At 40.3% G+C, this 22,636-nt stretch overlaps 1 protein-coding gene and 1 long non-coding RNA gene across 5 annotated transcripts in view; one reads left to right on the top strand and one right to left on the bottom strand.

Annotated features, from left to right (window-relative positions):
• LOC137334802 (uncharacterized) overlaps window positions 1-17,850 on the bottom strand; it is a 54,154-nt gene extending 36,304 nt beyond the window's left edge. The window contains exon 1 of one of the 2 annotated variants that reach the window (XR_010966247.1): window positions 17,642-17,850. This is a non-coding gene — a long non-coding RNA (uncharacterized lncRNA). Of the gene's footprint in view, window positions 1-996; window positions 1,235-17,641 lie in introns of those variants that run through there. The other variant, XR_010966248.1, reaches the window with a different exon arrangement.
• Window positions 1-22,636, top strand: part of parvb (parvin, beta) — a 63,922-nt gene that overhangs the window by 22,576 nt on the left and 18,710 nt on the right. For 2 of the 3 annotated variants that reach the window (XM_067999784.1, XM_067999786.1), the window contains exons 2-8: window positions 3,275-3,364; window positions 3,700-3,770; window positions 5,510-5,612; window positions 9,022-9,162; window positions 11,194-11,309; window positions 19,367-19,425; window positions 21,904-21,923. In XM_067999784.1, coding sequence (XP_067855885.1) covers window positions 3,275-3,364; window positions 3,700-3,770; window positions 5,510-5,612; window positions 9,022-9,162; window positions 11,194-11,309; window positions 19,367-19,425; window positions 21,904-21,923 — 600 coding nt within the window. Of the gene's footprint in view, window positions 1-1,212; window positions 1,342-3,274; window positions 3,365-3,699; window positions 3,771-5,509; window positions 5,613-9,021; window positions 9,163-11,193; window positions 11,310-19,366; window positions 19,426-21,903; window positions 21,924-22,636 lie in introns of those variants that run through there. The other variant, XM_067999785.1, reaches the window with a different exon arrangement.

Below are 22,636 nucleotides of genomic sequence, written 5' to 3'. Positions count from 1 at the left end.
AAAAAGGCCTGTAATTATATCAGATGTATCCACACATAGCTGCATTAGGACTCTGGTACACTGTTGCCACATACATGAATAATAAAACGAGGCTCGTTGGCAATCTCCCTCTAGAGAAATGCTTTGTAATAAAACAGCATTTGCGATCGGACTACAACTGCAGACCTGACTGTATACCTTCTCTCTGCTCGCCCAGTGGTTGTTTTACTTGTTTGAATGCCAAAATACTAATGCAAAGATGAATACATTCACATTGACAATACTTCATGATCTAAACTGTTACAGATTGTCTTCATGGAAGCGAATACTCCAATTATGTTTATAGAACAGCAAAGCTACACAACACAGAAAACAAAATTGTGCATAAGCATATGCTGATTATCCTGTTTGACAATAAATTTAACACATTTCAGGACTGTAAAAATTTGCACATTAGCTTTTTGTCCCATTGAGAGAATACAGCAAATGAGCTTCCATGACCCCGGGATCTAAGTCTATTTTAAAAATTCAAATTCCTTACTCTAATTTCAGAATGTTTTGAAAAAGGACGTGCAAAGCTCAAAAAAGGTTAATTTTAATCTGGTTAAAACAGGTTGAACTTTACATTTGCAGTCATGTTACAGATGAGCCCCAGTAATTGGGACATTGTTGTTGAAGAAGCATAATCTCATTTATCAGGTTGTCCCCACTAATAGTGATTTAAGTAGAATGAGAATCAGTTGGTGCTTAAGATTTTACTGTTTAATGTCTCTCTAAATTAGGGATATAATCTACACTAAGTGACATCAAATGTACTAATAAGATCCTACAACATACAATTAAAGCTGAGCAGTACAATATCATAAATGAGCATTCATTCCAATTACTGTATATACTGTAGTAGGCAACTAGCTTTAGTTATGGTTTATAATTTGAAATTATCAGAATATTCTATGAGTTATTGTTTTTTCTATTCAGAATATCTTTAGCTCATCTAGTACACAGTGCACCATGTACCTGGAAATGTTCTGCTTCAATATTCATTGCAGATGGGTAAAACACAATGAGCAGGCAGGTCAGAAGGGTCTGTCAGAATGCTGATGACTGTGTTCTTGTTGCTTAGATTGCTAGTGATCAGTGCATGTGTCTCGTGCTGCCATCTTGCTGTCATTGTGACAGCCCTGTCACAATGACAGAAATGACACATGTGGTGCTTGGTTAAGCATCTCATGCTTGGCCCAGCTGCACCTCTTCTCCCCTGCAGCTGGGCTGGCATGCTACGTAGCTAGGATATATGACTGTCTGTTAATAAAAAGATGGCAGGGCTCTTGTGCGGGACAAAAAAGAGCAGAAAAAAAGAAGGTAGTATTGCAATTTTAGTTGATTCGTTGGTTGTGAGTTTGAGCCTGCGTGTGACATGTTGAATGGAGATCTATTTTGTTGCTAATGCTAGATAAAGGCACTCTGATTAACGTATGTTTGTACCTTTTACAGTACAGGCCATGTCTAAAGCTGAGATTGAGACTTTTATTCATGTCATGAGATGCAATCATTAGCAGCTACAAAGTAACTTTCTTGATAACATTCTGGCAACCTAACGTTACTCTGTATGAACCAAACAAAGCTTCATTTAATTTTAGTTACACCATCCTCGCTTTAATCATCTCGAGTGTAATGCACTTATTTGTCTCCCTATAGTTGGGATTGAGATTTTTTTTAAACTATTCATGAATCAGATGATGAACTACGCTATTACAGAAGCCTCATGTAAGAGAGGTTTATCAGAACATGGATTTGTTTACTTCAGTAAGTGTTAAAAGTTCAAGTAACTAGATGTTGTTCGGTTACACAGCAGGTCAGTTTTCTCAAGTGACAGGGTGCTGGAGGCCAGCAATTGATACAAGAGCTGAAGTATAATGTGCCATGTGACATTGATGCAGGAACATTTTTGCTCTAGTAATTAATTTAGTGTGATATTATAGCTATTTATAATAAATGTCGTCTCCTCCTCACCCATAAAGCCTCTGCTTATTCTCCATTAGTTAGGAGTAGCAGGTGAATGGGTCCAAACTCTGTAATGCTCAGCAGCTAAGGTTTTGCATTAAAACGCTATTAGTAAAAAAAATGAGATTGTGTTTTGAAGATAGCGTTACACCAAAAGCTGGCCACTGTTTTTGCCAACCAGCTGTAGAAAATCCTCCTGCTATTTTTAACCTAGGAAACTGCAGTTAGTTTCAAGGTTTGAAACATTGTTCTGTCCCATACGATACTGCAAAAGAGTACAGAACTTTGCAGCAGCAATTTGCAAAGGACTATGGTTAGGCTGTGAACATTGGTGCATAGAGTGAAAATAGTAATTGCTGTGCTACCATTTGACTGACAGTCGCATTCTGATCTGCTATTGTTCTAATAGTTACCATCTGGAATAAAACACTGAATACAGATTAAAGGCTGATGCGCTTATAATATGAATGTTATGCAACCACGATAGCCTTTATTTTGCAGAATGCTATAACTACATTAGTATTTATTTTGTAGTGGTATGATATGACCAAATTCTCATTTAATTTTTCCAGTGGGAACCAAATTTGTACAAGGATTGCAAATTTGGATCTTGTGAGAGTTTGACTTAATGACCTAATAGCTTAACTCCTGTCCCTATAGATACTAGCAAGCTGCACTGCAGAATTCACAGCAGTGAAAAAATGGGGCCGCTGGAAACTCACCTACCTCCTGTTTTGGATGCTGAGATATTTTTGTATGCTTTCGACCCACTTCAGTTTTGTTTTAAATAGTTGAGAGGAGATTCTTAAATTAATGGCAGGGGCCTGAAACCAGCTAAGTTGGGCAGTGCACACTCTCAGAAGGCTTACAATGGTCATGTATTTCTTGCTGCTGTTTGTGAAGATGGTTTGTAATACATTTGGGCCTATTTCATGTATGAACAAGAAGGGGATACCTTTGAATGCATACAGCCCTTTTTCCAGTTCCTGATCATGGGTATTACAGAATAAAGAAGTATGGTTATGATGAACATTACAGGAGGCAGACAGATAAAACACAAGGCCAGTTTGTAGTGAGGGCTAAAGCAAATTCAGTAGTGGCAGCTTAAGAATTCTCTTGCACAGCACTTGATTTGTTGTATTTATTTTTTTAAATGTAAGCTTATCATGCATTAATACCAGTTTTTTAGAACGATCATATTCCTGATTTAAATAGCCCGCTGGAACCATTTCAGCACAATGCAGCATTTATTTTCTCTGGTCTTGCTATTCTCTGTTTTCTTCCTCCCTAGTGAGTGACCTACAAGAAGAAGGCAAAAATGCCATCAATGCTCCATTGTCTCCAACGCCCACAGACATTCATCCAGAGGACACCATGCTAGGTATTCAAGATTGCTGATACAATCTTCCTAATCTTCACTTTATATTTCTACTGTTTACAATTAAAGTTCTAGAGACCTTTGTCTAAATGTCCAATAGAATACAGCAGCTTTCATTTTCTATACAGTCCTAGGGCTCACATTTCCAGATTTTCATTTCTATTTTAAGTCATCACTTGTGTTAACTTGTTCTCAAATGTTTGGTTCCTTTACATGTACACCATGGTGAGGCTTTTCTCTCTTTGGTGCTAATATACGAAAAGATCCAATTTCTGAAAAAAGCATTGCCCCTTTTAAATTCCTACTGCTCACTTGTTCTCTGCTGGTTTAAATTATAGAGGAGAATGAAGAACGAACAATGATTGAGCCATATTCCAAGGAAGAGGCAAAGTTCAAAGAGCTTGTAAAGGTAAAGTACTTGAATAAAATGTGTACTACATACTGAATTCTCCGATAACTTGTTGTCAAACACGGCATGATTTTGCCCTTTAATTTGGCTATTATGTACCCATCCTGATAACACTTGTAAAGATATGATATATGACAAAATATATACTTTGTTGTGAATTCCCTTGCGATTTACTGTCATACAGCATGATTTTTCCTTTTCATGTGACCATTATTTAACTATTCTGTTGTTGCAGTGGGTGATTATACCCTATTGATGTCAGTCTACATTAATTTTAACTGTTAGTATCTTGAGATTTTCCAGATCAGCAATAATGTGAAATTTTTGTTTAAATTAGAAAAAGTGTATTTATATTAAATGTATAATAATTTACATCTGGTAAAGAATGTGTGAATAGAACAGTATAAAACACTAGTTATGCCACAGCTTGTGTACTGTGTACAGTTCTGGTCACCACATTACAGGAAAGATGTGATTGCACTAGAGAGGGTACAGAGGAGACTTATGAGAATGTTGCCAGGACTGAAGGATTTTAGCTATGAGGAATGATCGGATAGGCTGGGGTTGTTTTCTTTGGATCAGAGGAGGCTGAAGGGTGATTTAATTGAGGTGCATAAAATTATGAGTGGACAGGAAGGACCTATTTCCCTTAGCAGAGAGGTCAATAACCAGAGGGCATAGATTTAAAATAATTGGTAGACGGATTAGAGAGGAGCTAAGGAAAAAAAATTTCACCCAGAGGGTGGTAGGGGTCTGGAAATCACTGCCTGAAAGGGTGGTAGAGGCAGAAACCCTCATCACATTTAAAAAGTACTTGGATATGCACCTGAAGTGCCATAACCTACAAGGCTACGGACCAAGTGCTGGAAATTGGGATTAGGCTGGCCGAATGGCCTCCTTCTGTGCTGTAAATTTTTCTATGTTTCTAATGTCATGACTCATCAACCTGATTGAATTTTTTGAGGTTGCGAGGATGCTGCATTAAGGTAGCCTGGTCAACATAATATGCTTGGATTTTCAAAAAGCTTTTGGCAATGTGCCACACAATAATCTAATTTATAAGATATGGCCCTGGTGGATAAGGAATTGGTTGCATTCTTGTAGGTACAGGGTTGTTTATTAATGGTACTATTTGTGCATGGAGACCAGTTACAGGTGGAGTCCTGCTGGAATCGGTGTTGGGACCATTGCTCTTCATCTTTGTTAATGATTTGAATGAAGAGGTTGGGAGAACTGTTAGCAAGCTCACAGATGACACAAAGAATTGTGCTGGTGTTTGAACCATAGATTAGAAAAAAAAGACTACAATCAGATCCAGATGCAATGGAGGAATACCATGTATATACCATGCAGGGCTCCAAACTAAAGATTGTTAAATGGGAAAGAGGCCTAGGAGTGATACTGCACAAGTCTCTAAAGATTCACGATCAGTGCTTCGAGGCTATAGTAATGGCCAACCAAGTATTGAGATGTATTTCTAGGATGATCCAATATAAAAGAAAAAGCACTACAATGTCCTTTTATAACACCTTAGTTAGGCCTCATCTAGAATAGTGACTATTTTTGGTCCCCTCACAGGTGGGTGAGATAGAGCTGCTAGAAAAGGTTCAGAGGAGGGCCACCAGATTGATGTCTAATTTAAAAGCCCTTAGTTATCACAGTAGGGTTAGAGAGTTTCTCAGTTTATTAGTTTGTTAAATTGACTAATTTATGGAACATTAATTATAAATGTTTTTTAGGTTCTAATTGACTGGATTAATGATGTACTAGTAGAAGAAAGAATAATAGTGAAGACTCTTGAAGAAGATCTCTATGATGGACAGGTTCTCCAGAAGTTGCTAGGTAAGAACAGATATATTATATACTGCTTTAACATAAAAATATAAGATTTTTTAGGAACAAGGAAGGGCCATTAGGTCAAACAACCCTGTCAATTTTTCATCAGTTAACCACCACCATCTTACCACATCCCTTAATTGCTTCTCTTTCCAGAAATACACTTAATTATCTATTGAACCCACTTGTCCTGTCTGCTTCAGTAGCCTATCCTGGTAAATTATTCCACAATTGCTATTCTCCTTTGATGAGAAGATTCAGCCTGACTTACTACTTCTAACTCCCTCTTTAAACCTGTGTCCCCTCGTATTTGAACCACTCACTACTGTCAACAATTTGCCTGGATCAAATTTGTCTGTTGTTTTCATAATCTTAAAAAAAAAATCAATTAAGTCATTTCATAGTCTTTCACCCAGAAAAACAATCCCAATGACCTTCCCTCCATTATAAGGTCAGAAATGGGGATGTTCACTGATGATTGCACAGTGTTCAGTTCCATTCGCAACCCCTCAAATAATGAAGCAGTCCGAGCCCGCATGCAGCAAGACCTGGGCTACATCCAGGCTTGGGCTCATAAGTGGCAAGTAACATTCGCGCCAGACAAGTGCCAGGCAATGACCATCTCCAACAAGAGAGTGTCTAACCACCTCCCCTTAACATTCAACGGCATTACCATCGCCGAATCCCCCACCATCAACATCCTGGGGGTCACCATTGACCAGAAACTTAACTGGACCAGCCATATAAATACTGTGGCTACAAGAGCAGGTCAGAGGCTGTGTATTCTGCGGCGAGTGACTCACCTCCTGACTTCCCCAAAGCCTTTCCACCATCTACAAGGCACAAGTCAGGAGTGTGATGGAATACTGTCCACTTACCTGGATGAGTGCAGCTCTAACAACAATCAAGAAGCTCGACACCATCCAGGACAAAGCAGCCCGCTTGATTGGCACCCCATCCACCACCCTAATCATTCACTCCCTTCACCACCGGCGCACAGTGGCTGCAGTGTGTTCCATCCACAGGATGCACTGTAGCAACTCGCCAAGGCTTCTTCGACAGCACCTCCCAAACCCGCGACCTCTACCACCTAGAAGGACAAGAGCAGCAGGTACATGGGAACACCACCACCTGCACGTTCCCCTCCAAGTCACACACGATCCCGACTTGGAAATATATCACCATTCCTTCATCGTCGCTGGGTCAAATTCCTGGAACTCCCTTCCTAACAGCACTGTGGGAGAACCTTCACCACACGGACTGCAGCGGTTCAAGAAAGCGGCTCACCACCACCTTCTCAAGGGTAATTAGGGATGAGCAATAAATGCCGGCCTCGCCAGCGACGCCCACATCCCATGAACGAATAATAAAAAAAATTTCCTTGACCTTTCCTCAAAACCTAAACTCTGAATCCCTGGAATCATCTTTGATGTTCACCACTTTACACCCTCCAGCAAGGTGGTGATCAGAACTGCATGCAGTGTTCCAGATGGAATCAGACCAACACCTTACATTGCAGCAATATAACCTCTTCAATTTTTTACTATTGCGAATGTGTGGATTTACTTTTGCCATTTTCTATTAAAAGTTCAGATGATGACTTTCATTCACAATCCAAAACTCAAAAGTAGTTGATATCTGAGAGTAAATGATGGGAAATTGGCATCCTGGCTTTGATGGATTTGTGGCTCATGGGTGGCAATACTGTACCCCTTTACTGAAGCCTTTCTGCCTGGTCATTTCTTTTCACCACCTGCCCCACCCAAATAGCTGCAGTGACAGTGTGGCTTTTATCACCAAATTGCATCTTGCTATCTCTCCCTACTCTTCTGGTACTTTCTCCTCCTTTGAGCACCTCACCTAGTTCCAGCCCCCTCGCCTCCTTTAAAATCTTCATTGCCTATCACCCCACAAGCCCCACTCTGAGTTTCTCATCGAGGTATACTTCCACCTTTCCTCACTCAGCCTTTGCATTCAGCGATGACTCATTGTCGATAATTTCAATCTCCATCTCAATTCTCTCCTCTGAATTTGCTACCTTCCCTAAACTTCCCTGATTGATCTCCCTAAACTTCTCCCTCCAAATAAACTCTCCTACCCATATTCATGGCCACCACCTTGATCTTGCCTTCTCTCATGGCCTCTCTAATCCCTTGGTCTTGATCACAGATAAGACGATATCCGACCACTTCCTTATATCCTACAGTGCCCACATTTCCCTACATCCTTTCAATCTCACTTCCTTCTCATCTCCCTGTGGGAAAATACTCTCCCCAAGTCACTTACAACCACACTTTCAAACTCCCAACCACCAAGCCTTTGTCTTTCTACTTGCCATGATACTTCTGCAGCTGTCAATCTGCTCATCTACTCCCTCATCTTTGATGCCCTTGACCCCACCAAAACCTTAACTCTCTCCCATCCTGGTCGTACCTGCTGGTATTGCCCCCATCTTTGTTTGTTCGCGTCTAAGGGGAATAGATGAGTGTATTTGGCACACAGTTAGTTTAGGCATCATCAAATCTGGTTGGATCACATCAAGCGCTATCGGGCCTCGCTCTCCTCTGCCAAAATCAGCCACTACTCCAAGATCATCTTGGAGAGCAAAGATAACTGCCAGCTTCTATCCATCTCTTTAAACCCTCTGTTCCATAAAGTGCAAGGAGCGCTGGGACTTCTTTATTACTAAGATTGGGACCACCTTTTCAGCTACGTTTGCTGCTTCCCTCCTTCCCCTTTCTCACTAAGTCAAACCTTCTCTGCAGGTTTCCCCCTGCCCTAGCCCTGAACCTGCATCTTTTTCTAGTTTCTCTTCCATCTCCCCTCATGTCCTCTATGAACTCATCTTGTCCATGAGACCCATCTCCTGCTTCCTTCACCTTCATTCCTGTATCATCGTTGAGCAAATAAACTGGAATTTCCTAGCACCATCGTAAGAGCAGCATCATCATCACAGGGACTGCAGTGGTTCAAGGAGAAGGCCCACCACACCGCAGTGCAACTAGAGATATGCAGCCTTGCTCACATCCAGAGAACAAAATATGCAAAAAGAAAAGATCTAAAATTAATAGTAACAATGATCTCAGATTATCACAGTACTTACAACTTTGAGCAAAGGAAATAAACATACTTATTTAAAGAACCTGTCACTAAGAATCCTGAAAAAATTGTGTAAGATCAAAGTGGACTCAATTATTCATTTTTCTAGTTTACATCATTTCTAACATTACAAACAGGTTACTATATAAGGAATAGACAAACGTAGTTTTGATCAGTCGACTGTGGAACTGTATTGATTTGAAAGCTTGAAGTCAGCAGTTTTTACTTTGTTAAATCTTCATTTTTTTTTGCATGAGTATTCTGAAGCTTCAGCTTTATTGTGGCATTTTTATTTCTCTTTTCTTTGCTCATGTAGAGAAACTTGCAAATCGTAAACTGAATGTTGCTGAAGTGACGCAGTCAGAAATAGGGCAGAAACAGAAACTTCAGACTGTGTTGGAATCTGTAAATGATCTGCTTCGACCCCAAGGATGGGCTATCAAATGGAGTGTTGATTGTGAGTACATGGTTGCTAAATCTGCTTTTGCAGTTTGTATAAAAACTTTTAGCACCGTCAGTTATCTGAGGTGGTTCCAGACCAATGCAAATTTTTCAGTTTGAAATGTTTAAATTTCATTCTCACATTAGAATTGAGGTAGAGAAAGGATGACATTAAAATGACTAATTTCCTTGCAATAAAATGCAAAACAGAATATTTCATCCGTCTTGCATAATTGTAGCTTAAATTGGGTTATAGTGAAAGAAAGCAAAATTGTAAATATCGCTTGATTTTCTTGTGAAGTACTGCTCTTTCTAACAACGAATAGAAAATGCATTAACTCGGCACTCTGATATATCAAAAAAAGCACAAGAGACACAATTGAAAAGCAGGCTTAATGTTGACCAGCAATGAATTGGGAAATCTGATTGGTCTTAGCCCTCATATTTACTTCCTTGCAGTCAGTTGGAGTGTCGTTCAGTTTTAAATTTAACAAAAAGTTAAATCAGTTCTCTGACATATGCAAGATAAGGAACTTTTACATTTATTTTCAAAATCTGCTTAAATATTTCATTACAATAATGCAATTAACTTGACAGGATACAGTTTGTCCTGATCTGCCAAAGTCTTGCAACATTATAGTAATAGTAGCATATGCTTATTTTTACTTTTATCTTTATTCATGCTCTTCTTCAAATCAGCATACTCCAGTGGGTGGCAACCTACTGCCAGGCCTCTGCCAATTTTGCTCCTCATCTCATTGATAGTGCAAGAGTGTCTGGTTATGGGTGGGATGTTTCCCAGTGTTTGTTAAATCTCTCTTTCTCCTCATTTGTGGGCAAGTGCCTAGCCTCTGCTCAGCATAGCTTCCCGATAACCCTGCCAGTCTTGAATTGAAAACACAAACGCACATCCTACCACTCTGCAATGCAATGCACCGGAACACTAATCAGCTGTGTCCCCATTACAGGTGCCTTGTGGTTCATCTGTGAGTCAGTTTACTGTCCTTTGCTTAAACTCCCAGCAGAGAATATTTGCATTTGTATTTTCCCTCCCATTGAAAGCCTGCATAACCAAAATTCCTCCTGCCTTGAGCAAAATATAGTCTTTCTGCCTTCGCGCTCTCTAAATATCTAAATGTAGAAAGCACATTTATTTGTGCTTACTTTCCCTGTTGCATGTTAACTCACTGCAGAGACTGTAATCTTCTGGCAGGTGTATCAACAAGCAGTAGTTAAGAGCTTTGTTCCCTGATCGGCAATGGCCTCTGATATCATAAATAAAGACAATTGCCATCTTAATTCCTTGTGACATCAAGGGACAGTGTGTTCAGTGATCTGATAGATAAGTGATTGCAACCAAAGGACAAAATGAAATAAGTAATTCTCTGTGCTTGTATCATGAAATGAAAAAATTGTTCTCTAGGATTTATTGGGATATCCTCCCCTATTTCCTCATTAAATCATGTTCTGAAAACTAGGTCCGGCTGGGAAAGTAGAGAGTAGAAGTAAATATCCTTTTATTCACAGGACCTGGTTTTCATTTTCCTTTCATATAGTTCAGTTTTGTGATATGAAGATGTATGTGTACGAACATTTTCGACAATCATCGGTGGTATGCAAACATTACTGTTTTTCCGAAATACTGACTGGTCCTTTATCTTTTTCTGGAGATGAAAATTGTTTCCTTGCTTTCCAATGCAGTTATTTTAATGTCTTTTGTGATCATGCGGAAATCATGTGCATGAATTTGCAATTCATCTTAATGAGTTTGTATGCATGAGTATATCAATCTTTATGCTTTTTGGCTGTTTCAGGCAATTTGGTAATTAGGATGCTCTGGGCTTTAGATTTCCTCATACCAGCTGTTAATGCTGCAGTTGACTTGACTGACTGATGTGTGTTTGTTTGCTGGGACTCCTATCAGCTTTAGAGAGGTTTTATCATTTCTGCCTAGAAGAAAAAATAAGTGATTGCATAGAAGTTCTGTGACCGAGCTCTTGAAAACTGTTAGCTTGGGTGTGTTTTGATAAATTTATCTACTTTTTAGTGATCCACGCAAAAAAGATGGTGGCTATACTTCATCTCCTCGTAGCTTTGGCCATGCATTTCCGAGCCCCCGTCAGATTGCCAGAACATGTGTCCGTGCAGGTAGTGGTTGTACGGGTAAGTGAACTTCAATCTTCAGAGGTTATTGGATAAGCAAAGATTCTTGAAGTTATTCACTTGGCCCCTTGATTTAACTTCGGAATCTGCGCTATTGAACAGGGAAATGGAGAAAGATGTAAGTAGGAAATGTCTCATAAAACGGGATATTTTCCGAGAGCAATTTAGATTTCTTGAGTTGAGATTAAAGTGATGACATTTTTAAAGCAATACACACGCAGGTACAGTCCCCACCACTTAACACGTCCATGTTTAAAATGGGCAGTCGCTTACATCGGCCAAAAAGTGATAACTGTTAACGTTGAAATAGAAACATAGAAAATAGGAGCAAGAGTAGACCATTTGGCCCCTCAGACCTGCTCCGCCATTCAAAATGATCATGGCTGATCGTTTAACTCAGTACCCTGTTACCGCTTTTTCCCCATATCCCTTGATCCCTTTAGCATTAAGAAATATATCTATCTCCTTTTTGAATACATCTAATGACTTGGCCTCCACTGCCTTCTGTGGTAGAGAATTCAACAGGTTCGCCACCCTCTGAGTGAAGAAATTTCTCATCTCGGTTCGAAATGGCATACCCTTATCCTGAGACTGACCCCTGGTTCTGGACACTCCAGCCATCGGAAACATCCTCCCTACATGTAGTCTGTCTCGTCCTGCTAGAATTTTATATGTTTCGATGAGATCATCCCTCATTCTTCTAAGCTCTGGTGAATATAGGCCTAGTCGACCCAATCTCTCCTCATATGTCAGTCCTGCCATCCCAGAAATCAGTCTGGTAAATCTTCGTTGCACTCCCTCCGTGGCAAGGACATCCTTCCTCAGATAAAGAGACCAAAACTGCTCACAATACTCCAGATGTGGTCTCACCAAGGCCGGGTACAACTGCAGTAAGACGTCCCTGCTCCTGTACTCAAATCCTCTTGCCATGATGGCCAACATACCATTCGCCTTCCTCACTGCTTGCTGCACCTGAATGCTCGCTTTCAGCGACTGGTATACAAGGACACCCGGGTCTTGTTGCACCTCCCCTTTTTCCAATCTATCACCATTCAGATAATAGTCTGCCTTTCTGTTTTTACAACCAAACTGGATAACCTCACATTTATCCACGTTATACTCCATCTGCCATGTTCTTGCCCACTCACCCAACTTGTCTAAATCACATTGGAGCTTCTTTGCATCCTCCTCAAAGCTCACATTCCACCCCAGATTTGTGTCGTCTGCAAACTTGGAAATGTTACATTTAGATCCCTCATCCAAATCATTGATATATATTGTGACTATCTGGGGCCCAAGCACTGATCTCTGCGGTACCCCACTAGTCATTCCTGCCACCCGGAAAAAGACCCGTTTATTCCCACTCTCTGCTTCCTGTCTGTCAACCAATTCTCAATCCATGCCAGTATATTCCCCCCCCCCCCCACCACCCCAATCTCATGTGCTTTAATTTTGCACACTAACCTCTTGTGTGGGACCTTATCAAAAGCCTTCTGAAAATCCAAATACACCACATCCACTGGTTCTCCCCTATCTATTCTACTAGTTACATCCTCAAAAAACTCCAGTAGATTTGTTAATCATGATTTCCCTTTCATAAACCCATGCTGACTTTGTCCAATCCCATTAATGCCTTCTAAGTGTTTTATTATCACATCTTTTATAATAGACTCTAGCATTTTCCCCACTACTGATGTTAGGCTAACTGAACTGTAATTCCCTGTTTTTTTCTCTCCCTTTTTTAAATAGTGGGGTGACATTTGCCACCCTCCAATCTGTAGGAACTGTTCCAGAGTCTGTAGAATTTTGGAAGATGGTCACCAATGCATCCACTATTCCCAGGGCCACTTACTTTAATACTCTGGGATGTAGATTATCAGGCCCTGGGGATTTGTCAGCCTTTAGCCCCATTAATTTCTCTAGCACTGTTTTTGTTACTAATACTGGTTTCCTTCAGTTCCTCCCTCTCACTAGACCCTTGGTTCCCTAACATTTCTGGCAGGTTATTTGTGTCCTCCTTTGTGAAGACAGAACCAAAGTATGTGTTTAATTGTTCTGCCATTTCTTTGTTCCTCATTATAATTTCCCCCATTTCTGACTGTAAGGGACCTACATTTGTCTTCACTAATCTTTTTCTCATGACATATTTATAGAAGCTTTTACAGTCAGTTTTTATGTTCCCTGCTAGTTTACTCTCATACTCTATTCATCCCCTCTTAATCAATCTCTTTGTCCTCCTTTGCTGAATTCTGAACTGCTCCCAATCCTCAAGCTTGCTGCTTTTTCTGGCAATTTTATATTCCTCCTCTTTGGATCTAATACTATCCTTAATTTCTTTTGTAAGCCACAGTTGAGCCACTTTTCCTGTTTTATTTTTGTGCCAGACAGGAATGAATAATTGTTGTAATTCCTGCACACGTTCTTTTAAATATTAGCCATTGCCTATCCACCGTCATCCCTTTTAGTAAAGTTCCCCAATCTATCATAGCCAACTCGCACCTCATACTTCCGTAATTTCCTTTATTTAGATTCAGGACCCTAGTTTAGATTCAACTACTTCACTTTCCATCTTAATGAGGTTATGGTCGCTCTTCCCTAAGGGACCTCGCACAACAAGATTGTTAATTAATCCTTTCCCATTGCACAATACCCAGTCTAGGATCGCCTGTTCTCTAGTTGGTTCCTCAAAGTATTGGTCTAGAAAACCATCACATACACACTCCAGGAATTCCTCCCCCACAGTATTATTGCTAATTTGGTTTGACCAATCTATATGTAGATTAAAGTCACCCATGATTATAGTTGTACCCTTCTTGCACACATCTCTAATTTCCTGTTTAATGCCCTCCCCTACATATCCACTACTGTTTGGGGGCCTATAGACAACCCCCACCAATGTTTTCTGCCCCACGGTGTTTCTTAGCTCCACCCATACAGATTCTACATCGTGATTTTCCGAGCCAATATCCTTCCTCACTATTGCATTGATTTCCTCCTTTACTCACAATGCTACCCCACCTCCTTTCCCTTTTTGCCTGTCCTTCCTAAATATTGAATACCACTGGATGTTCAGTTCCCATCCTTGGTCACCCTGCAGCCATGTCGCCGTAATCGCAACTATATTATAACCATTAATATCTATCTGCGCTGTTAATTCATCTAGCTTATTGCGAATGCTCCGCACATTTAGACACAATGCCTTTACACTTGTCTTTTTAAGATTGCTAGTCATCTTAGTTTTATTTTGCACTATGGCCCTATTTGTTTTTCACCCTTGTTTTCTCTGCCTTCCACTATTGCTTTGTCCCTTTCTGTCTTTTGTTTCTATCCTTGTTTCCCCTTCCTCTGTCTCCCTGCTCAGGTTCCCATCCCCCTGCCATTCTAGTTTAAACCTTCCCTAACAGCACTAGCAAGCACCCCTGCAAGGACGTCGGTCCCGGTCCTGCTCGGGTGTAGCCCGTCCCGCTTCCGGTTCTGGGGAAGGTCCCATCTTCCCCAGAACCGGTCCCCAATGTCCCAGGAATCTAAATCCCTCCCTCCTACATCATCCCTGCAGCCACGCATTCATCCGGTCTATTCGGTTCCTATACTCACTGGTACGTGGCACTGGTAGTAATCCTGAGATCATTAACTTTGAGGACCTGCTTTTTAATATATCTCCTAACTCCTTAAATTCACCTTGCAGGACCTCATCCCTTCTTTTTAACCTATGTCGTTGGTATCGATATGGACCACGACTACTGGCTGTTCACTCTCCCCCTCCAGAATGCCCTGCAGCCACTCCATGACATCCTTGACCCTAGCACCAGGAAGGCAACATTCCATCCTGGAGTCACGTTTGCTGCCGCAGAAACACCCATCTGTTCCCCTTGCAATTGAATCCCCTATCAATATAGCCCTGCCACTCTTATTCCTCCCCTCCTGTTGATGCAAATGGTTGTCGGTTATAGCATCTTAAGTGCTTCATTTATTTTGGCCAGAAACAGCTGTATTTACTGTGAGATTGTATGAGTAAGGTGTGTATATATATATATCAATTGTATATATAAAACAGTCTACATAGAGGATAAACATTATACTTCCTTTGCAGCACACTATCTGTAATATGCTGGAAAATTAAACAGTGCAAAAAAAAAGTAAGAAATATCTACTGAAGCATTGGTTTCTAATCCGATGCCATGCCCATCGATGATGCAATTCCTTCACCTTGGTGAAGCACCTGCCTGTTACTAATCAGATTATGAAGCATCGTTGTTTAGTATTTGTCACTGTTTAGTATTGAGCTATGCTTCTCGTGTGTGACAACAAAAGGATAGTGAAAAGGTCACCTTGGTCTGATTTCATTTGGGGCATTACGGAGATGGGTCTTTGGGCGCTGGATGGTGTCAATTCCAGAGGAGAAGGGGGAAAGCGGGAAAGGACTGAAATAAGTAAGTCCGTAGCCAGGTCTAGGGTCCGGCAGTAAGGAGGTTCGTTTAGGGAGCCGCGGAGGCTGATGAGCAATGCCAACATATATAGTGGTACCACGTTATACTGGCCATTGCGTATAATGGGCAAATCGCGTTCATGTGAACGCGCCCAATATAAGTGGTGGGGACTGTAATAGGAAACAAACCTGAGCTTGCAATTAGCTCTACATAGAAAATTGTTACATTGTATAACCAAGGGAAAAGTGATTAGCATTATTGAATGGAGATCTGAATTATGCTCCATCAGTTTGTTTCCAGTCAGGCACCTTACGTCCCAGAAAAGCTGATGGAATTTTATGTAATCCGTCTAAGCAGAAAGCTGTATGTCTTTTGCTAACAGCCTTTGAGGAAAGGGGCATCCTGGGAAGTACACAGAGTCTGGTTGAACAACTCCATCTGATCAATTTATTGTGTTTATAAACTTTCTGATATGTACCTTCTTTTCTCCTTTCCCTGTTTCACACTGTGCCTGGTTGAGAAGCTGGGCAGCTTGCAAATAGGATTGTATGTTCATTCATCCATCTCCACTGCTTCATAGTTTTTTTTAACTATTTGCACCTATTCTTTGTCATCTGTTGCAGCCCTTCCTTTTTCTACCTAGAGTCTCATTTATTTTAAAGATGTATTTAATTCCTTTTGAAGAGTAATTTCCCCAAGGTATTTTCCCAATTCTGGCTGCAGCCTTTGTAGTACTCATTCAGATTGGCAAATGCCCTAGAGGTGCTTTGCTTTGTGGGTGGGGGGGTTGTGCTGAAGGTGACCATTTCCCTCGATTGTTAGTTATGGTCTCCCGATCAGACGATAGACATTCTGCTGACAAGTGATGGGGGTACTGCCAGCAAGCAGCATTCACATTGGGAGCTGGGATCTGCATCCTTCCTGGTCCTGAATACCAATCCAGAGTGCTTGAAAAGTAAATCACTACTGGTTAAGGTTTAATTCCTTTAGGCTCAAATGCAAATCCAAGTCTTAATAGACTTTTCAGTGCAGCTTTCCTCTCTGGCAAAGGTTTGTTGGTATGTTTTGTCTTATTATTGTACTTCTTGGTGAATTCTCTTTTAATTAGGAAACCAGAGAAGGATTTGGAGTATAGTGCAAGAAAAAAAAAAAATTTAATAGAATTTTTATAAAAACTGCTAACTGGCCATTGAAAAATTAGTGCTATGTGAGTTTATAAATGTCATCCTCCCTGCCCCCCCCACCCCGAAACAGAAAAAAATTAATGCTGTATTCCAGAAGCTAAAACATACAGACCAAGTTTAGTATAAGGCTTGTAAATAGTGATGTGAGGTTTCACATGCTCACTAACTGCTATGTTGAAGATAAGGGCTAGAGAAAACCCATATCCGTTCTTGGAAATTCAGAAGGGCTTTAAAGGTATTGGCTTTGGGGGAGGAGAAGGAAATAAAGTGAAATATTTATGTTACTAAATCCCAAATCTAGTTACAGGAGGGTTTACATTTTTTTGCCATAAATCCATATACAGACTTGAGAGGGAAAAAAACTCCAAGGTGAAAAAACCTATATTTAGAACCTTTTTTTTTCATTTTAGACTTCAGTAATCTTTCTCATCTGTGGTTCTCTGATCAGTCATCAATTACAAGAAACGCATGCAGTACAAAAAAAAAGTTTCAATGAAACCAGTTAGAGTGACAGTGATCCTATCAGTAAGTGCAAGTGTTGATGAATATTTTCCCATTGAACTGCTCCCTCGCCTGCATAGTTTTTGCTGAAGTACTTGTTAGTTAGGAACTTTCATTACAGGGATCCTGCCTTTTTGGGTGTCTGCAAGTCATAGAAACCAGAACAGCAGCTGACAGGTTTCTTAGCACAGTTTTTAAAAAAAAGCATAATATTTATTACCTTGTTATGCGCAGATATTCAGAGATGGTTTATGAAAACCAAACACTCCAGTGCAGTACTGAAGGGTGCTGCATTGTCTGAGGTAAATGTCCTTGTGAGAGGTTAGACCAAGATCCTGTTGATGTGGCTGTTAAAGATCCCGCAACACTAGTAAAAGAGAACAGAGAGTTTCACAGCTGTCCGAGCCAACATTCCTCATTCAACCAGCACTGCCAGAAACAGATTAACTGGTCATTCATCTCATTGCTGTTTAACGTCTTGTGTCAAAGCAGCTGCCAGGGTTTGCCTACATTATAACAGTTACTCTACTTCAAAGTAATTTCATAGAATCATAGACTCGTATTTGAAATTTTTCTGAGAGAAAATCTGCACGTAAGTGGTCCGGGGTTTTGCTCACTTTGCAGTTGGATTTGAGTGGTAACAGCAATCAGCAGCATCCTGGCTTATCTGTCCTAACGATAGTCGCATCTGCCTCTCGTGTTGGACAAGTGAGCCACAGGGGCTCCCGAGAGGAGACTTACCATCCCAAGCTATGACTTGATGAAGATATCATTATTGTTTCGACAGACAAACAACCAAGGATCCCAGTGTAGGAATGCCAAGTCACCACACTTTTGAAGGGTCTGGGGAAGGAGAATCAAACTGATAACCAAGAGATGAGGATTAAGACACTCCTCCACCAAGTGCATGTTGGGGTGAATGGAATAGCAGAATCTGTAATTGGGTGTCATCATAATTTGACACTGGCATTTTACTGAATAATTCCACTAATTGTTCCAACTTTGCTCCTGTTACTTCACTCGCACGAAGCCACTCACTAATACAGTGGTTTGGTTATATAAAGAAGAAAACTAGTTTTTCAAAGTTAAATGTAGATTAATGTCTGTGAGGCATTTTTAAAAACCCCTGAGGTTGAGCATTACTAAAGTAGACTTGTGGTGAACTGACAGAGAAGTTCTTATTAGGTTCATCTTATCAAGATTTGAGCTTGTTGGCTAACTTTGTGCCAGGACAAGAAGGAATGTTGGTTACCACGGCAGAATTTTGGTTCCTGGGTTTATAATATAAGGACCTGTGGCAGAAGTTAATACTGATAAGTGGCTCCCACCCCTTCCTTTTCTGCCATTTTTTCACCTCAAATTGTTGGCTCCTTGCTGGGATACAGTTCCATGGGTGCCCTCTGGTACTTCGTCCAAGTGTCATTTTTCAGTGAGGCAAGACGATGAGTCTTGTCAAACTATATGACAGTGGGAGCATCACACCTGAACTCAACCCTGCCCTCACCCAATACTCTCACCTGCAAGCTCCCAACAGGAGTTGCTGGATAGTGATCAGGAATGGGTATCTTGGCTCTTATTTTTCCCCTCCCAGCCCAGGATTGTAATGCCCCTAATTCCTCACCCACCCTCCCATGCTGTGACCACCTAACTCAGTGCAGATGTGATTGAACCTGATAATTTCCTGGATAACACCGCTTCTTGTTCTAGAGGTAAATGGAGAAACGTACAGCACCGTAGAACATTTAAAATTACGCAGGAAGATTTCCCCTGTTCACTATACTGAAATTGTATAATTGCATTTGTAATTTTACTACAAACTGCACACAGGAAAAATCTTCCCCCATAGTATATGTGGAGGAAGGGAACAAACCTTTTTCAACTTAATTATGGTGTGGAAATGTGGTGCAGTTCTAAAAGGTTAAGTTGATTTTGCTTCCGGTTACAGAAGCGGGAGGGCATACTTCAAACATCACATGTTACAGAAGAGTTTACCAGCACAACAGAGTAAGTTGAACTTTTGTTCCTTTTGTCTCAAATGTGAAAGAACAAGAAAACAACATTCATCATTATCCCCAAGAGTTTATTTTGTTTAAAATTTAGGCTCATTTTATATTACTGAAAACATCCCAAAACTGAAGAAATAGCATTTTAAGGAAATTTGGGTGCTCTCTGTATTTCTCCTGTCCAGTGCAAATTACTATTTCCACAGACAGGGCCCAGGTTCCCTGTGAACCAAAATGTGATCTTATATAACAAGTAATCTGGGAGGTAGCGTGCTCTGACTGAATCATTGGTTTATATGTACATTGGAAACCGATACTATGATCCTCTTTGAGGGATAGATAATACAGACTGTATATCTCAGGCTAAAATTGTGAAACAGGTTTATTAAGAGCTAAAGTTAGAAGCAAAAGTCAAACAGCAAATGCACAAATCATAGTGGATCACTTAACTTCCAAAATCTGATATAGAACTTCTGAAAATTCTGAGTGTTCTCGGTAGAATACTTTTGCTTTGGACCAATGCTTGTTTTGCAAAGGTTTAAAAGAATTAATAATTTTACAGCAGTAAGGCAATTGACAAACTGGGAAAAAGCTTCAGTATTTATTTCTCCATCAGGTAGGCTGTGAATGGGCTGTCAATCAACACCAGCATCAAATATGCTAGCTCAAAACGCCTGCTGCAACAGACCCCTGGCTCAGCAATCCATAACTGTTAACACTGTCTCCTTCTGGCAGCTTGATCAAGTTTTTAAGCAGTTACATGATCTGGATAGAGAGCACGTGAACCTGTTGGTCCTTTATACGCTAACAAATTAATGGCCAAATCAAACAGCGTAGCTTGTTTGTTGCAGACTATCTTGTCTCACATTCTCGTATAAACAGTAAGGCAAGAAAGCTTTCACCTCCTGTCTCTTGAATAGGGCCATGCATTTTTTTTCCATCAAGTGTAATTAAAGACATCAGAGATAAAAAGGAACTCAGGGTTACGCTATTTACATAGATTTGAGTCGGAAATTGTGGGAATCCAGGTCCAGATAATATGTGCATTACATCTGGGCTGACTGTTCCTAGCCATGTAGTAAACAAATTAAAGTGATCACGACATTGACCAGGCACAAATTCCCATAAAAATTAAAAAATGTAGAGTATTATGATTGGAAAAGAGACCGATCTCTGATCTGTCACAGGAAAGTTGTGATAGAGGAGTGACTTTTTATTTGAAGTATAATCCCATCCTCCAGGCTCCCTTCAAAAGATATCATTAAAAGATTAATTTTACCTGTTCAGAAATCTATCTAATTTTCTGAGTCATGAAATTTCCTGTTTTGGGCATCCTTCCCTCCTCAGGCAACCTGTGATGTCAGTTATCTGGCTGCCTGAAGTGACTGTGTTCATTTTAACAAGGGTTGGCATGTTGAACTGGGAGCCAATCCAGAACTGCCCAACTCTAGAAAAGGACACTATCCACTGCCAATGAGTGGATTTGATGCTCTATGAGTTCCCAGATCCGATTGAAGCAAATGGAGCCACTCTAGGACACTTGCAGGCCATTATATAACTTAAACCATGTAGTATCCCCAGATCAGGTACATCATGCCTGATACAGAGTAGAGCTCCCTGCACCCTGCTTCAAATATAAATGTATATTTGCCTCACCTATGTGACATTTCCAATTTTCTTACCAGCTATCTGTGTGGTTTGTTGCAGTGAGACTGCCAGCTAATACTGAAATATGGTCAGTCTTGTGCTGTGGCCTGTGCTCACAAGGAATTGAAGTGCCCACACTAATTATACTTGGAGCCCTTGCAGCTAGAAAATATCCTACAATCTGGGCTGGGTTCAAATGTGGGATCTGGAAGTGATGGGGACAGCTATACTGTGGTAGTGGTAGATGTGAATATGGGTGTGAAAAGTCACCTTTACATATTTAGGAGCACTAAACCTCTAAATTCAGAATCTACTCTTTCCCGGTATAATTTTCACAGAAAAGCCTATTCTTCAATAACCCTGGTGCAGCATCATTATGTTCCTTTCCCTGTCACATGATGTAGAAACATATGGGAAGTAAAAAAAAACAAAAGTTATTTTTAAGAAAGATGCTTCCTGACAATATATAATACATTATTGGGGTTAGGATGGCTGTATACAGAATTCTAGTTTTGTTCCAGAGGTTAATGATCTCATCTAAACTCCTTGAGTTTGTTACAACTGGAACCACTCTTCCAATTGTGATTTATTTTCTGTGTAATAGTGTTTGCCAAATATTATAAAAATACTATAATACTATACGTTAGATCTGTCTACTTGGGAATCTTTAAAAATCTACCAATGAAAAGATTCTATTTATTGAGTGGTCTTTTGCAAAGTTTATTACACAAAAGAAGAACAAAGCCAGAATCCTGGTATGAATGAGAGTTGATCTAATGATTTGTTTATTCGGTTCAAATTCTTAACTGGTCTGTTGTATTCTGCATTGCAGGATGATGATGGGGAGGTTCGGTAAGTAAAAAACTAAATGAGTTTGCAATCTATTTGTTGCACCAAAAACTAAAAGAGCCCAAATAGTTTTATTTGTTCTATTGATTGTTAGTGCATAGTGACATTGTACCCTTACTGGGAAGGCAGTCCTTTCATACTTTTTTGGGGTTTGAGACTAGATGTACACTAACACTCAAATCAAAGAACTAGATGAGGAATCCTCGCTAGGGTGACAGGTGGAACTCCTTAAAGAAGCTTGCATAATCTTGCTGCAGGAACAAGCCAGACTAGAGGTGTGTCATGGAGACATTGTATGATGCTACCAAAGCCTAGTAGCACAATTTAAGCATGTATAGAATATCCATGAAGAATGTACCACAAGCTGAATACAAGCCAGACCATAATGAGGTCATAGAGTTCAGTTACCAGGCCTCTTGCAATACGCATGGTGCTTTTGATACTCTAAAGATTGCTTTTTTTCAATTTTGGAGTTTTCACTTTTGTTAAGGTTTAGATTCATTTAATTATAATCTTTTTCCATTTTAAAATCACTTACTGAACAAAAGGATAGCACAGGGGGGAAATGCAATGGGTATTGTGGTACTGAGCCACATGGGGCTTTCATCCCTTTAGTTGTGCCGCATTAGTTGATCTCATTTGGGGCAGTAGTGTGATTGCTGCAATTGGCCGTAGCAGCCCTCAGCCAGGGTTCCCACTCCGGATTGCTATTTAGC

The sequence above is a fragment of the Heptranchias perlo genome, chromosome 18 (assembly GCF_035084215.1).
Source record: "Heptranchias perlo isolate sHepPer1 chromosome 18, sHepPer1.hap1, whole genome shotgun sequence".
In the NCBI taxonomy this organism is placed as follows: Eukaryota; Metazoa; Chordata; class Chondrichthyes; order Hexanchiformes; family Hexanchidae; genus Heptranchias; species Heptranchias perlo.
The sequence above is the reverse complement of the archived record's forward strand: the minus strand, read 5'-3'. Positions and strand labels throughout refer to the sequence as shown.